The sequence below is a fragment of the Balaenoptera ricei genome, chromosome 2 (assembly GCF_028023285.1).
Source record: "Balaenoptera ricei isolate mBalRic1 chromosome 2, mBalRic1.hap2, whole genome shotgun sequence".
NCBI lineage: Eukaryota > Metazoa > Chordata > Mammalia > Artiodactyla > Balaenopteridae > Balaenoptera > Balaenoptera ricei.
The window spans coordinates 101990346-102003464 of record NC_082640.1 but is presented as its reverse complement, the minus strand read 5'-3'; the positions used below and the strand labels follow the sequence as shown (position 1 = coordinate 102003464).

General features: G+C 34.1%; 1 protein-coding gene and 1 pseudogene across 6 annotated transcripts in view; both read right to left on the bottom strand.

Annotated features, from left to right (window-relative positions):
- UBR1 (ubiquitin protein ligase E3 component n-recognin 1) overlaps nt 1-13119 on the bottom strand; it is a 144747-nt gene that overhangs the window by 44541 nt on the left and 87087 nt on the right. For all 6 annotated transcript variants that reach the window (XM_059913490.1, XM_059913491.1, XM_059913495.1 and 3 more), the window contains 7 exons: nt 12303-12351; nt 11753-11907; nt 10136-10235; nt 8987-9096; nt 5622-5708; nt 4486-4667; nt 204-409 (listed from right to left, as the gene is read on the bottom strand). In XM_059913490.1, coding sequence (XP_059769473.1) covers nt 204-409; nt 4486-4667; nt 5622-5708; nt 8987-9096; nt 10136-10235; nt 11753-11907; nt 12303-12351 — 889 coding nt within the window. The remainder of the gene's footprint in view (nt 1-203; nt 410-4485; nt 4668-5621; nt 5709-8986; nt 9097-10135; nt 10236-11752; nt 11908-12302; nt 12352-13119) is intronic.
- Nucleotides 6647-7107, bottom strand: LOC132360815 (large ribosomal subunit protein eL32-like; annotated as a pseudogene).

Genomic DNA, 13119 nt, shown 5'->3' with positions numbered 1-13119 from the left:
CTAACCAAAATTTTAAAAAACAGACAAAGGAGCCAATATGGCATGTAAAAATCTAGCGTCCATTTTACACATGGGTAAAATGTGATCTGACCAAATAAGGCTAAATACAATCTCACTCCCAAACTTCTTTCAGATAGTATTTTTTCTAATTACACAAGTATGAAAAGAAATGCTCAAAAAGACATTTATTAAACAATACATACCCCCTGAGAGTTCTATGGGTTTTCCCCTGTGCTGGGTTAAGGCGGTGGATTTCTGGACACAGGCCGATAATACCATGGCATTATTTTCTAGTTTCACCTCTTGTTCTTCTTGGCAGAGGATGCATGTCAGCACCTCCTTTTCAGTAACAGACGGACCCCGTTTAGGACCCAAAGCAATTTTAGAGTAGTCACTGACTGCTGGGGTGCTACCAAGAGAAACGACCAGAAATGAGGACACATGTTTTGGTCACTTGTCTTTATATTTTGGTAGATTTTAAGTAACTTTAGGGCAAGAACTTTAAGAATAAAAAAAAATAATAAAAATTATATTTAGCAATATTAGCTTAAAATCTTCCCCCTTGATTTTTCTGACTTTTATCAGTTAATTTGCTTACTAGAAAATACATTCTGTGTTGCTAAGTGCAAAAAGAAAAAAAGCAGATCACAAAGTAGAATGCATATTATAATTATAGTTAACTTACTGTACCAAGAAGCTGTGAATCTGTTTTTTCTGATTATAAAAGTAATACATACTTATTAAGAAATTTTGGAAAGTCTAGAAAAGTATAAAGAGGAAAATAAAAAGCATCATACTCTCACAACCTAGAAATAACGACTTGTACATTTCCTTCCAGTCTGCTTTCTATTTATAACATTTTTTACACAATTAAGATCACATTACATATACGGTTTGTGTCCTGCTTTATTCACTTATATCTTAGCTGTTTTCTCATGTCATTAAATTTGCTTCAGAAACATTATTTTTAAATGGCTGCACAGTACTCTCACTATATGTCTCATAACAGTTTTATCCATTCCCTCTTATTAGGCATTTAAGTTTCTGTTCTACTTTGGTAGCTATTAAAATTTAAAACATACATCTTAATGATTTAGCAATTTATAAGATGTATTCAATGTGTACAATAATATAATAAATAAGAGCAAATACTTACAAAGCACTAATTGTAATGTGAGGCACTGTTTCAAATACTTTAAGTTATGTTACCTCATTTAATCCTTCCAACAATCCTATAAGGCAGGTACTATTATTATCTCTATTTTTCAGATGAAGAATCTGAGGCCTAGAGATGGTAAGAGACTTATCTAATGATTCATCTAGGAAGTAACCGGGCCAGGATTTAACCCAGATGATCTGACTTCACAGGCCATGCCGTGTAATACTGCCTCACTATCCATGCAAGAAGCTCCCTGCAATATCATATATCATCCAACAAACTGGAAATAACTTAAATGGTTATCATCAGTATAAGTGAAATTACATAATACAGAATAGTATGCAGTTTTTAAAAGGTGGGTCTCAGCTAGGTGTGGTACTTACTACTTTTTAGGAGGCGTTCAGCAACATGTGGGTAAAGTTAACTTTTTGGTTATCATAAGGACTAGGGGGCACTACTGGACTTCAGTGGATGAAGGGCCAGAGATGCTAAATGCCCTGCAATTCATCAGGCATGAGAAAGAACTGCTGCCCAAATGCCAAGAATGAGGAATGCTAAGCTTGGTTTTTTCGGTTTTGTTTTTTTATTATTATTTATTTATTTATTTGGCCGCCCTGGGTCTTAGTTGTGGCATCCGGGCTCTTAGTTGCAGCATGCAGGATCTAGTTCCCTGACCAGGGATTGAACCCGGGCCCCCTCATTGGGAGCGCAGAGTCTTAACCACCGGACTGCCAGGGAAGTCCCTGAGTTTGTTTTATATGTAAGAACATACATATACAGATTTCCAAGACATAATATTAAATGAAAATGGGAAACTGAAGAATGATACATGCATAATACCATTTATGCAAATAAAACAAAAGGCTGAATGACACTATATAATTTCTATGGTTACATATATTTGTATCTAATAGCACAGTAAAAATTCTTATAAAATATACGTAAAACTTATAACCAGAGTATCTCTGAGGAAGGGCAGAAAGGGGTGCAGGATTTGGGCCAGTACTCAAATGGAACTTTAGCTTTATCTCTAACATTTGATTTTTAAAAGGAAAATGTGTTAATATAACTGTAATTAAAATTTAAAATGTAAATGTAAATGTAATCTGTAAATGCAAATTTGTAAATGTAATGTAAATGAAAAATGTAAGTACATTTAAAACATGTAAGAGAATATATTTGTGACTTTGGGATAGGAAAAGCCTTCTTAAACAAGATACAAAAAGTTAAAACTCGAAAAGACTGACAAATCTGTCTTTATCAACACTGAAAACTTTGCTATGGCTAAAATTTCATAATTAATGTTAAATAAACAGGGACAACATATGGGAAACATGAAACAAACTTTAATATCCATAATTTTAAAGGACTTCTAGAAATCAGTAAGATAAAAGTAAAGCATCCAATAGAGATGGGCAAAGGATACTAAGAGGCAATTCTCAGAAGACAAAATGTAACAGGCTAGTGAATAATTATAAGAAAAGACGCTCAACCTAGTACTAACGAATCAGGGAATTTCAGAAGGGCACAAATTTATAATTTTGTTTATACCAAATATTTTCAAGTACTGATAATTTTAAGTATTGGTGAGAATGAAAGAAACAGGAACTCTTCATACACTGCTGGGAGTAGAAATTGGTGAAACTACTTTGGAGGGCAATGTGGCAGTATCTATTAAAATTTTAAATAATTATGACCCAGCCCTTTCGTTTATTAGATTCCACCCTTGAGAAGTACTTGTAGGATTGTGCAAGGGGGAACATACAAAAATGTTCTGACACACTGTTTGTAATATGGGAAAATTGGGAAACAAGGGAAAAACAACTTAAATGTCCAAAATCTGATAAATAAAATATTATATGATAAATAAAATATTATATATCCATACTATGGAATACTATGCAGCAGTCATAAAGAATGATGTAGAATCTACGCTAAAGGTCTATCTGTATTGACATGAAAAGATTTAAAAGACACTGAATGAAAAAGCAACCCACAGAACAAAAAAGGATGGTAAAATTTTAAAAAGCCACTAAAACACACAAAACAAGACTCATTATTATTCACGCACACATGTTTACAAATGCATAGAAAGACACCTAGAACCATAGTTATTATCACAATGGTTATCTGTGGAGAAAGATCAGGAATGTAGAGGACGGTCAAAGGAGACTTACTGTGTTATGTGAATTGTTTTCAGTGAGAACACATACACAATTTTATGTGTACAATCAATCAGGCAATAAAAATATATTATGAAAGCATTAGGGCCATTAATTAATTCTGAGTACATTTCTGCTTACATCCTCTTGTTTGAATAAATATACAGTAGTCTCTTGTTCATTACTTTCTAAATGTTATATTGTTCATAGGTAATATCAAGAGGGTTGGGACTTCTACTTGTTGTTTAAAGTTTTTTATTAGTTTCTAGTTTTATTACTGTTGTCATCCCAGGATAGTTTACCATCATATATATTTTAATCTTTAAGATATAGAGTCAGTATTCTTTGTGGTTGTTTGTTAGCATACTCAGCTTCAGGATGACAGACAAATTATGTAAAGTATAATGTTTACTGTCTACTGTTATTGCAGAAGCACAATTTCCTAAAAGTATCCACAACACACATTGTTTTAAGGAGCAGTGAAAGCTTGTTTTTAAAAATAAGCATAGAAGCGCTTTTCAATATTTTAAATTGGAATGCTTTTCAAAGAACCATTATTTTGCCTCCTCCCTTTTCTCACTGTATCTAAATAACAGCCCACAAAACACTACTCTCAGAAAGTTAACCGATTTCCCCAAGAGCACAGCATAGTCTCATAGTCAGAAAATGAGGTTTACTAATTCCCATTCCAATGTGCTCTCCATGACTAAAACTATAGGCGTTGCCTTCTTTCTTTTTCAGAAAAAAGGAAAAATTAACATGGACCATCTTTTTCAGGTGAAGGGTTTTTTTTCAATCTGTAATAGCAGCAGTCATTCTTACCAGAACTCATAAAAATGATGTGGAATATATGAACTGATACATAAATGTGTACCTAAAGAAGTCCGCACGTACAAGATAACAGGAGCTGATTTCTATCTTTGCTGTTTCCATCGTCATGTCTTTTTGTGCATAAAGGTTCCCGACTAACTTCATTGTGCACTTGAACAGTTTATCAACATAAAATTACATCCAGTAAGAGGCTTCACTGTGCCCTTGCTAGCTTAAAAATAGTGTAATTTCTCTTACTTTGAAATATATTTTGAAAAAATATTATTTAAAGTGAATATGTAATTTTTCCTACAAGAAACTGGGTTGCTAATTTTTAGTTTTGCTTTATTTTACCTCTCTTCCTCCATAATGGAGTCTTCTTTCCCAGACATTTCTGACGTACTGTCATACATGAGTCTGTGAGTTTCAATAAAGTTCTTCTGTAAGGCGGACATCTGAGCCATGATCTTCTGGCGATGCAGCCTAGCAGCTTCAGCTTTTCTTTTTCGTTCTGCTTTTTCTTTATCATGAGTAATCTGGGTATTAAAAGACCAGAAAAATTAGGTAAGATCCACTGTGAAAATTTACATATACTGTTCAGTCAGGCAAAATTTCCTAGAGTAAACTCAGATTCAATCTGATGACTCAAAATTAACATACAGGCTCCATCACATCTTACAATTAATTGTTCCATTGGTTACTTCAATAATTTAACTTTTCAAAAAAAATTTTTTAACTTAAAATGCCAAGTATCTTAAATATCTAATAAACTGCCTTTTATATTCAATGCAGGTATATTAAGAAACAAAATTAAATGAAACAATAATTTTGAATCATTTGTCAATCATTTAACCACTGACATTTAATCAATTTAAAGCCAACTTGATGATGTCTAACAGTTACTACTAAACACATTGCTAAGAATGAGAACTTTAACAACATTACTGAAATGTATTGGTGTCTTTTTATTTATTTTAACTTAAGTCCAGTGTTTTTCTTTTAAGAAAGATAGTTATTAACCACAAGTAATAATATTCTAATAATTTTGAGATTAGAATCATCAAAACCTGATTCGTTATATTATGGAAATTCATAACCTAAACATTACCGTGTTTCATTAAATCTTAGATGCACCATAATCTTGTGTTCCACTAAGAATGCTGCTGATTAAATAATAAGAAGGCATGGATTATAAGACATATTCCAATTTCAGACATTAAAATATTTCAAAAATTAATAAAATATGGTATTTTCAACAGCGCTGCACTGAACGTCAATTTCCTCTGCTTTTGTGAAATACATATATTATATTGGATAACTATGTATGTCAACTACCACTAATCCCTGTGGTACAGAAACACAATGAACAATAGTAGGCATCCTATATACCTTACAATAAACAGGTTCCTTCTCACAAAAAGAAGCAGCTCCCTTATACCAGTAAAGTTCAAAGACAGAGATGAACGTCATCATCATTATAATGTTATTACCTCATCATTCTTAATAGATTCTGATCCTGATGTAGTTGCTACAATTAAACAAGATTTTTCTCTTAATCGCTTCACGGTGTCAAACATCTGTGAAAAACAGATGAAATGTTAAAGAAAGATTTGGTTAGATTGATCAGGAACAAAAAAATTCACTCAACTGATTTTGTCATCATGTCTCCAAATGTCTTTGACTTAAACTTAAGTTATTTATATATATGTATATGTATACACACACACACACACACACACACACACACACACACATAGAAATACCTGCAAATACATAATAAATAGCAATCCAGCTAAGAAGAAGTTGGAGATAGCAAAAATCAGCTGGATCAGTCTGCAGGGGTGAGCATACCTCTGCTTTTGCTACGGAAAAATTTTTTTTTTTTTTTTTTTTTTTTTTTTAATTTTATTTATTTATTTATTTATTTATTTATGGCTGTGTTGGGTCTTCGTTTCCGTGCGAGGGCTTTCTCTAGTTGCGGCGAGCGGGGGCCACTCCTCATCGCGGTGCGCGGGCCTCTCACTATCGCGGCCCTTCCTGTTGCGGAGCACAGGCTCCAGACGCGCAGGCTCAGTAGTTGTGGCTCACGGGCACAGCCGCTCCGCGGCATGTGGGATCTTCCCAGACCAGGGCTCGAACCCGTTTCCCCTGCATTGGCAGGCAGATTCTCAACCACTGCGCCACCAGGGAAGCCCCCGGAAAAAATTTTTTTAAATTTAAAATAACATTTTTAGTTCAAAGACATATAAAGAAAAAGATACAATATGGAAAGTGATACCTTTTCTTCCTGATGCCAGTCCCTCTCCCCAAAATCAACTAAATTAAAGATAATTAGTATTTCTTTGCAGGAAAAAAATCAGAATATATATTTCTTTATATTTACATATATTCTCATAAAAACCGATCCTACTATATACACTGTTTCCTACTTTCCTTTTTCACTTCATCATTTATCTTCAGAGGTGTTTGCAAAACAGCTTATACAGATCTATCTCACTCTTTTTTTGTCTGAGTTTTATGGTTTTACTGACACAAATACAACGTGCACATGAGCTGTGTACTCATTTTCTTCACTGCACAACCTGGCACAAGGATTGGTGACTCTGGTGGCCAGCTGGGCTGCTTTCTCCACAATGGCTTTACAGTTCTTGGAGGAGACACTGTGAGCAGTCTCAGTAGAGTATGATTTGTTGCACAGCAGCACTTCAAGCTCCTCGATGTTGTGGACTAGGAACTTCCGGAAGCCACTGGGCAGCATGTGCTTTGTTTTCTTGTTGCTCCCATCAAGATCTGGCCCTTGAATCTTCTGAGCACCCTACTGTCAATACCTCTGGGTTTCTGCCAGTTACACTTAATTTTGACATACTGGCCTGACTGGTGCTAGATGAACCTCTTGGTCCTCTTTTTGACAGTCTTGGGCTTCATGAGGGTGGCCATGATGCCAAGTAGGAGACGGCCGCCACCTCCGCAGGCAGTGCCAAGAAAGAGCTATCTCATTCTTTTTAACAATATCAAGATTTCAGAAATAGGAGAGCACATCCATAAAACTTGTAGTATTTATATTTTGAAAGAGCCTCAGTCTCATGTGGAAAAAACTCCCATAAGGAACTTAAAACAAAACTTTATATTAACCATTTGGATAAAATATCTAATGTTTATAAGAACAGATATTTGTGATTTTTATATATTTTGACAATGGACTTTGGTATTGTAATGGAAAAATGAACTTTCAGGACCAGATCTCCAATTTATAACACCAGGTCCATAGGATATAAATGTTGGACTAAATGATGGTTCAACTGACTTTTTTTAAATTGCGGTATCATTGGTTTATAACATTATACAGGTTTCATATGTACAATGTTGTATTTCTACATCTCTATACACTACAGCATGCACACCACCAAAAACTTAGTTTCCATCCATTATGATACAGTTGACCCCCTTAGCCCATTTCACTCTCCCCCTGCTCCCTTCCCTCTGGTAATCACTACTCTGTTCTCTGTATCTATGTGCTTGATTTTGTTTGGTTTGATCTGTTCATTTATTTAATTTAATTAATTTAATATTCCACATATGAGTGAAATCTATAGAATAGTTATCTACTTTACTTCTTTTATTTGTTTTTGTTTTATATTTTAAAATGATTATACTGGTAGGTTTAAGAAAAATAGTAAATATTCATGAAATCTACTTCAAGAGAAATCTTGATAATAACATCATTATCTTATAGTTACATATGAAATTGTATCACACTTAAGGAGTGTCTCTGATTAAGTAATAAAAAGAACTAACTGCTTGAAGTACAAATCAGTACAAAGATCCCCAATTGATGTAACCACCCTATATTCTAATTATCAAAATAATATCTAGCTGATAACATAAAAATATTTTCATAAATACAGTGAGAAGAAGCTCCATAACCTTGGCTTCATGTTTCCATTTGGAGGGTTTTCCATTAAAGTAACATTCCTGACCTCTCTCCCTACCCCTCATTCACTGCTCCCCAAAGGCACTGCCATTCACCCAATAGTTCAAACTCCAAATTTGAAGTCATTTTGATTTCTCTCACTTCTTCCATCTAATCTATCAGCAATTTCTATAGCTCCTACTATCACATTATACGTGAATCAGTCCAGCTTCTTGGCATCTGCTTTCTAGCTGAGGTCATGCTCACTTCTCACCAGGATTACTGCAATCATCTTCTAATGGTTACCCTGTTTACTCTTGTCCCTATAATCCATTTACCCCTGACCTGTAAGGTCCTATATGACCTGGCCCCGGCTGTGCCTCTGACCTTGCTGCCTACTTTTCTCTCCCTCCCCCATTATGTTCCAGTCACACTAGCCTTCTTTCTGGCCTCCTTAGGGCTTTTGCATTGCTGTTCCCTCATTCTGGAGTACTTTTCCAGATTCTTGTAAGACTGGCTCCATGTCATTCAGTTCCAGTGTTAGCACCTAAAAGAGGCCTTTTCCGATTACCCATCTAAAGTTACCCCTACTCACCTACTGAATTATTCTGATAATTGTTTTGTTTATTTGTCTGTAGCTCAATGTTTGCAACATGATAGCAAGCACCTTATCTGTCTTTTTCAGAGTCTAGAAATGAGCATGGCACATAGGTACCCAATACATATTTACTGAATAATGAAATGAAAAAATGTTAATTTATTAAAAAGAGCTCTCACTAAAACATAGGGAAAATAGGATTGCTAACATGAAAAATTATGAGTGATCATGAAAATCAGTAGTAAATCATTTTACAATTAGAGAATATTATGGTTTAATCTTAAAGGCAAGCAGAGGATTCTTAAATATTTAAACCAAGATATGATCAGTTTATTTTTCAGTTTTACCTGGAGTATCCATGTAATCATGTCCTTCTGGCCTTCTAACTGGGGAATTCCCTTGAGTTTTTCTAAAAGCATTTGTATATTCTGAGCATTCATGGCTGAACTTCCCAATCCTTTTTTAAAACACAAAAATTATATATCATGAAGATATTTCTTCATAATTATGTATAAATATAATTTATAGTTAATGTTATTCACATTGATAACCAAAGTTTGCAATCAATCCCTTAACTACATTAATTTTTCAATGGAAGAATCTACAATTACATGAAGTATTAAGTACTAAATTAAAGAACTTGAAAAACCGGAATTACTTTAGGTCTCTCTTGTACATTTTCCATGGGGCTGCTAAGTGAAAACTACACTTAATGATATATCTTTTTCCTTTCCTCTACTTGGCTCACTGTCTAAAAGTACTTACTGAGAACCAAAGCTCCCAAAAATATGGAAGTGGGAGCTGTCATATCCATAAACTGAATAGGTTTATGATGTAGTCAAGAATCTAAAAAATAGTGTTTAAATAGAAAATGAGATGCTTTTGTCTTATTGATCTTATAAATCAATGTTCCTAGAATGCGCTCTGAAAAAACTGTCTTAATCATGTAGCGTTTAATAAAAATCTAATCTAAACCTATCCTGCTCTTCCAGATTGAAAATGGTGCAAAACAAACACATTATCATTCACTCAGACTTCCACAATAATTTTAAATTCAGGAACATTAATATCTTCCATAGATGGGTAGTGTAAACATTATGGTTAAGATAGCAGCAAATAAAAAATAAAAAATAAAAAATAAAAAAATAAAAAATAAAAAAATTAAAAAAAAAGAAAAAAGAAAAGAAAAAAAAAAAAAAAGATAGCAGCAAATATTTGATAATACTGAGACAAGGAATGAAAGTAAGAAACCATCAATGTATGCAGCGCCCCCAAAAGGGGGGTTAGATCATGCAGTAAAAGGATTGTCGTGGGGATTAAAAAACATACCTGTATTATTGAAAGTGTTAAAAACTAAAAATGCTACGAAAAGACTTAAAACAATTTCAGAGTTTTCCGTCTTAAGGACTAACAGATTAAAATTCTATCAGAGCTAAACTTTCCGTTACAAATTGGCAAATAGCTGAAACTGCGTTGAAAATGATACTAAAACATACTTGAGGCCTTATGGTAAAAGTCAAATGTCACTTCTTCTTCGGGAGATTTTTGAAGCTGTTGCTTTTCTTCTAGTAAGCCCAATGCCAGAATATGAAACGCCTGAAAAAGGAAAGTAGGACAAGATCTTTAAAACTGTGCTTCTTAAGGTAAATACATTTTAAATGGAGGTATAAAAATAAGCAATCTGATGGGTAAAAAATGTGCAAAGGTTATGAACAAGCAGTTCACAGAAAAAGAAATGAAATATACACATATGAAAAATGTTCAACCTTGGGAGTTGCCTGGTAGCCTAGTGGTTAGGATTCTGGGCTTCCACTGCCGTGGCCTGGGTTCAATCCCTGGTCGGGGAAGTTCCCGCAAGCCACATGGCACGGCCAAAAAATAAGCGTTCAAGCTCACTTAAAATTAAAGAAATGTGAGTGAAACAAGATCATCTATGTTTCACCTATTAAAATGGCAAAAATTTTAGAGCTTAGTAAAATACACAGCTGGCAAAGGTGTTAGGAAGCAGGCACTCTTCACCACACTGGTAATGGGAAAGTAAATCAGTATAATATTTTTGGAGGCCAATTAGACAATATCTATCAAAAATGTAAAGGTACAGACCTAGTGCTAGGAATTAGTGTAACAGAGTCACTCACTTAAGTGTACAAAGATATTTGTACAACAATGTTCATTTTAGTGTTCTTTGTTATACAAAGACCTAAAAACAACCTAAATGTCTATTAACAGGAGACAGTTAAATGCATCATAGATGTCCATATAATGGAATATGCAGCTATAAGCATGAGGTAGGCCTATATGCACTAATGTGGAATCACTTTCAGAAGATACAAACCTTTAGGTAGGGCGATGGGAGGTAGGGAGAGAAATTTTAACTTTTGATTTCAAATGTATCTCTGTGGGTTGAAATTTTTACTGCATTTATTTACCGCTGTTATAAAAAAAAAAGTGAGATACATATAGGGTATGATAGCATTTAGAGCCTCCAGACCAATAACAGCCAAGGAAATTTAGTTAGGCAGGTGATAAATAAATATCCAATTACAGCTACCAAAGGTGACATTATTAAGTAACTTATCCATAACAGTATGAAGAAAAAACTAGCTGCTTCTATTTAATGAGCTAATTCTCATAACAACTCTATGAAATAATTACATTTAAACCCATTTTAGCAATGGGGAAATTACTCTTTGCTCCTTAAATGGGAAGTGTGGTAACCCAAGTGGGGTAAATTCAAGCCTAGACCTGTCTTCAAATCTTTATTATACTGTCTCCTGATAATACAATGTGAAATAAAAAATATAGAAAACTATAATACAATAATGACATGCCAATTTATTATTAGCAGGAACAGCCCTTTTTAAAAATTTTTCTCTTTTTTTTTTTTAATGTAAATGATTCCCAAGAGTAAGGATCCTAAAAACTTGAGAATGTGTCACAAGGAAATCTGTACCACATCTAAGCTGTTTTCAATGACCCTTAGGTCTCAGGTGCTCTAGTTGTGGTTCTGACTGAAGTCAGAAAGTTAGACTACCAATATTCTCCAGACCCCCAAGAACTCTATGAAGTAGAGAAAGTATTTGAAATAGAGAAAATATTTTCGGTATACATACCATTTGGAGCATCCCTTCAGTCCACAAGTTAGAATCTGGGTCTACTGCCTGCTCAAATATGGTCCTGAGAATGTACATCATGATATCACAATTGAGAAGGTTAACTGCTTTGCTGAAAGCAGGGCAGAATTCAGGAGGAGGAGGTGGTGGTAATGCTAAAGTGGGTAGGAGATCAATGTCAGAAGAGACAAATGGGTATAATTTTATTTGGGTTATCCTTCATGCTAAATTGCAAATGTCAGAATCATATATTACACACAAAACAACACATGATCTTTGTTACCTTTAAAGCACTGAAAACATCAATGTCAAGGGAAATATAAGTCACTATGTAAGTCACCCCCAAAAAACTCCATTTGTTATAAATTTAAAATTCTATCACCACTGATGTAGGCTATATCTTAATATGTGAGCAGGAAACAAAGGGTTCTTTGCACTTCCATTAGTTGCCCACTCTCAAAAAACAACAAAAACAAAACACTATATGCTTTGCTGATACAAAGTCACAGCATATAGTCAAAATGAGTCAATTCAGTATCTCATTTTTTACCTTCATCTTTGTTTTCCTGTTTTCTCCTTTTCTTCTGCATATGTTCAGCCTATATATATTTAAAAAAAAAAGTTTATCTTAAAATACACCACTTGACAAGCATGAAACAAATGGGGTACTTTGAAGCAGGCAGGAAAGATTCACAAACCTACCAAAATACTTTATATACTGAAATATGTATTCAAATGCTACCTTATTCCAGAAACAAAATGGTTGTCCTAGGGAAGGCCACTGCAAAATACATGGGTGATAATCCTCATCACTAATTTAGTCCCCATTCTTTCAGCCAACAGTTTTTACCTAGTGTCTATTATATACAGGGCATTGTACGACAAACTGGAAATTATTCATTTTATAAGGACAAAGCCAGACATTACCTTAACTAAGTGATCTAACTTAAAATCAACCCTTAATGGGACAAACAGACATTATATGTGCCTACTGATGTGATGCAATATATCACTTACGTAGCAGTCTTGCCCTAAGATGTTTAACTTGAATCTACTCACAAGAATACAATCAGACATATCCAGAATACAGGATATTCTAAAAGACAACTGGCCTATACTCTACAGAAATGTCAATGTTATGAAAGACAAAAAAAGGCAAAAGGATTATTCCAAATTAAAGGAGACTATAGCAACATGACACCAAATGAAGTGCATGATCCTTGATTGAATCCTCCTACCCCTAACACAACTATAAAGAATATTTTTGGTATAATCAGGAAAATCTGAATACTTCCTACGAACTAGATAACATTATTGATTCAACTTTAATTTCTTGGGTAAGATAATGAGCTCTAATAATGAAAACC